At 31.0% G+C, this 3023-nt stretch overlaps 1 protein-coding gene across 1 annotated transcript; it reads left to right on the forward strand.

Moving 5' to 3' along the window:
- On the forward strand, window positions 1–593 carry LOC112516193. The gene is made up of 2 exons (XM_025123214.1): window positions 1–149; window positions 221–593. The coding sequence occupies exons 1-2, from the start codon at window positions 1–3 to the stop codon at window positions 591–593; spliced, it is 522 nt and encodes a 173-aa protein (XP_024978982.1).
- Window positions 594–3023: the final 2430 nt, after the last annotated feature.

The following is a 3023-nucleotide window of genomic DNA, read 5'->3' on the forward strand; positions in this document are numbered from 1 at the left end:
ATGCATGCTATTAGAGTGATAATGATTGAAGCTATTAGAGTTATAATGATTGAAAGAATGGATAAAATGAGAGAGAGATCTGGGAAATGGGTGGATGATATATGCCCTGCTATTAGGAAAAAATTTGGGCACTTAAAGGAACAACAAAGGTATTATTTTGTCACTTATATGCTTTAGTACTCATTGTTCATAAATTCACTAACTTCTCATTTCCATGTAGATTTTGGCATGTACTTCCATGTGGGGGTGATCTTTTTGAGGTTAAAAGTGGGTTAGATGCTTTCATAGTTGATGTAGACAAAAKATCATGTACTTGTAGAATGTGGCAACTATCGGGTTTGCCATGTGCCCATGCTATGGCTGCGATCTTGTATGTAAACAAGATTCCAGAAAGTTATGTTCCAGATTGTTTTAGAAAAAGCATGTTTATTCAGTCATACAATCATTATTTAAGACCTTTAAATGGAATCAAAATGTGGCCGAAAACCAATCATATCAGCCCCTTGCCGCCGTTGCCAAGAAGATTGCCTGGAAGGCCAAAACTTAAAAGAAGAAGGGATGCAGTGGAAAGATTATTGACTTCAACAGGATAGATTGAAAGACAAAGAAGAAGAATGACATGTACCAAATGTAATGAAGTAGGTCATAACAGTAGATCATGCAAGAATGAGAAAAAAGATGCACCACTGAAAGATGTTAGACCAGCAGGCAGACCTAGGACTAATATTCATGGACAAAGTAGTAAAGGGGGTGCATGAGGCGAAACGGGATCACAAAGGGATGTTAGAAAGGTAATGTAAAATCTTCGAGTTTCATACTAATTGTATATATCAATTGCATACTAATTTGTTCACTAATTTGAACATGAACCATCTAAAGTGGAATCACGACCAAAGATCATCCCAAAAAAAAGGAGGCCAAGTGAAAGGATAACTTTGAACAACCTATGGAAAAATACCGTTGAGAAAGATGGAGAAGGTAGTAGTTGTGACAAGGCGGTTCCACTTGATTAAATAACATTGTTAGACGAATGTGAATAGGATGATTTTTTTTGTTGAAAAGATGTCTACTTGTTTAGGTTTTGGTATTACAAAGTAAGCCATGAAATTTATGATGAACTCGATGAATGAATGGTTTTTTTTGGATATTTTTATTCGTGAAATAATGATCTTTTATAAACATGTTTAATTTATGTTATTATATTTTTTGCGCATTTTGCCAGTAAATTTACAATGTTTAAATGATAAAAATATTAAAATTAAAAGTATAATGTTGTAATAGAAATTGGTGATCTTATAATAAAGTAATTTTGAAAGTACAATGCTGTAATAAAAAATGTCATGTCAACATTATCGTACAAGTGGACAGCCTACGTGGACGATGAGGTGGCAAAGAAACCTGGTATAATGGATAAATTTAATTTAAAAGGTTACCCAATGCTATAACGGGTAAATTTTTGAAAGTACAATGCCCTAATAAAAAATATTTTGAAAGTACATTGTTGTAATAAGAAAAACTGAAAGTAGAATGCTATAATAAAGAAATTTGTAAAAGTAGGTTGCTATTTTGCGCATTTTGCCCTAATAATTAAAGTAAGTTTTCCATATACCTTTTGCTATATCTACATCAACTTGCGTTACATTATTATTTGCAATTTTATCATCACCCATCCTCATTGGAAACTGTAAAATGATAAAAATAGGAAAAATATGGTTTGATCTGTAAAATAAGGTGTAAAGATTGGAATTAGAWTRAACAAAGTTAGGGTATGAAATTTCGAGATTGAACAAAATATAACTTGTCATCCTTGTTCTTTTACCTTGGTTGTCTTGAATAAAWGTTTAGTAGATACACTTTTTCATCGAACATATCACTCATTCTTTATTGTGTATCTAATAATTGCCTTAGTCGTTTTAATTAATAATTCAAAATATATCATTAACAGACAATGAAGAAACAAYGATTAAACTTATAYCAACATAATAATACATATAAAAGATACATATAAGTTCACAAATACAAAAAAAAGACCAATAATACATGATAATGGTAAAACTAATCATATATGTTTATGTCATCAATGTTCTAACGACATCTGCTTCTGGCATGTGTGGTTCGAACACGATTGTTGTTAACTCCGTAGAACTCAAAAAATTCTCTGAAAATAATTGAATATAAATTTTTAATAAAATAGAATATGTAACTAATAAAATAGAATATTTAAAAATAAAAGTAACTTCTTACGTACTTTGATTTGCACGAGTAGGCGAATGAATGAGTTTAACTCGAGATGCATAGATTATAGAATTATCTACGATTGCACGAGTTATCTCCATAAAACTGAATCGTGCAGAATCATACAACCTCATCTTTATTATATTTCCCCTATTATGAGTAATAAAAACGTTAGTTACTATGATAATTTGTTAATTGGTTAATAATATACACACTTACGGTCCATCTTGGAGAAATATTTCAAAGCATCCAAATCGCAAATAACCATGAGTTCGGAAAGATCGTACTCGTBKAYCCGAGATGATTTTTCCAACAACATCTAAAACAAAAGTTATCATATCTTACAAATTAGATTTAGGTTATCAAACATGATTTTATTGTTTTAAAAATACAAAAGTATCAAAGAATTTAGATGTACCGATCATGAATTTGCGCGTACTCCGATCTTCTATAAGAGTTCTTATAAAAGGCACCAACGGATGGAATGGAAAGCCATTTTCAACATCCCCCAACAACGGAATGAAGGTGGTGTTTTGGCAAATAAGGATGTAAAATTCAGTGAAGGTGAGCATATAACCTTCATTCCTCACATCACCATGGTTATATTCAATTGCGAAATGATTGAAATAGAAAACGTTTCAACCAAGTCCATTTGCTTGTATATTCGAATTAAAGGGTGATGATGAACAATTGATACCATCTTTCTCCTCTAAAATATAATAAAACAAATGTTAAATATGTTTAAATTTCTTTTACCATGCAATTAAAATTGTGAATTTTTTAACTTA

Source organism: Cynara cardunculus (assembly GCF_001531365.2).
Source record: "Cynara cardunculus var. scolymus isolate 2C chromosome LG 8, CcrdV1, whole genome shotgun sequence".
NCBI lineage: Eukaryota > Viridiplantae > Streptophyta > Magnoliopsida > Asterales > Asteraceae > Cynara > Cynara cardunculus.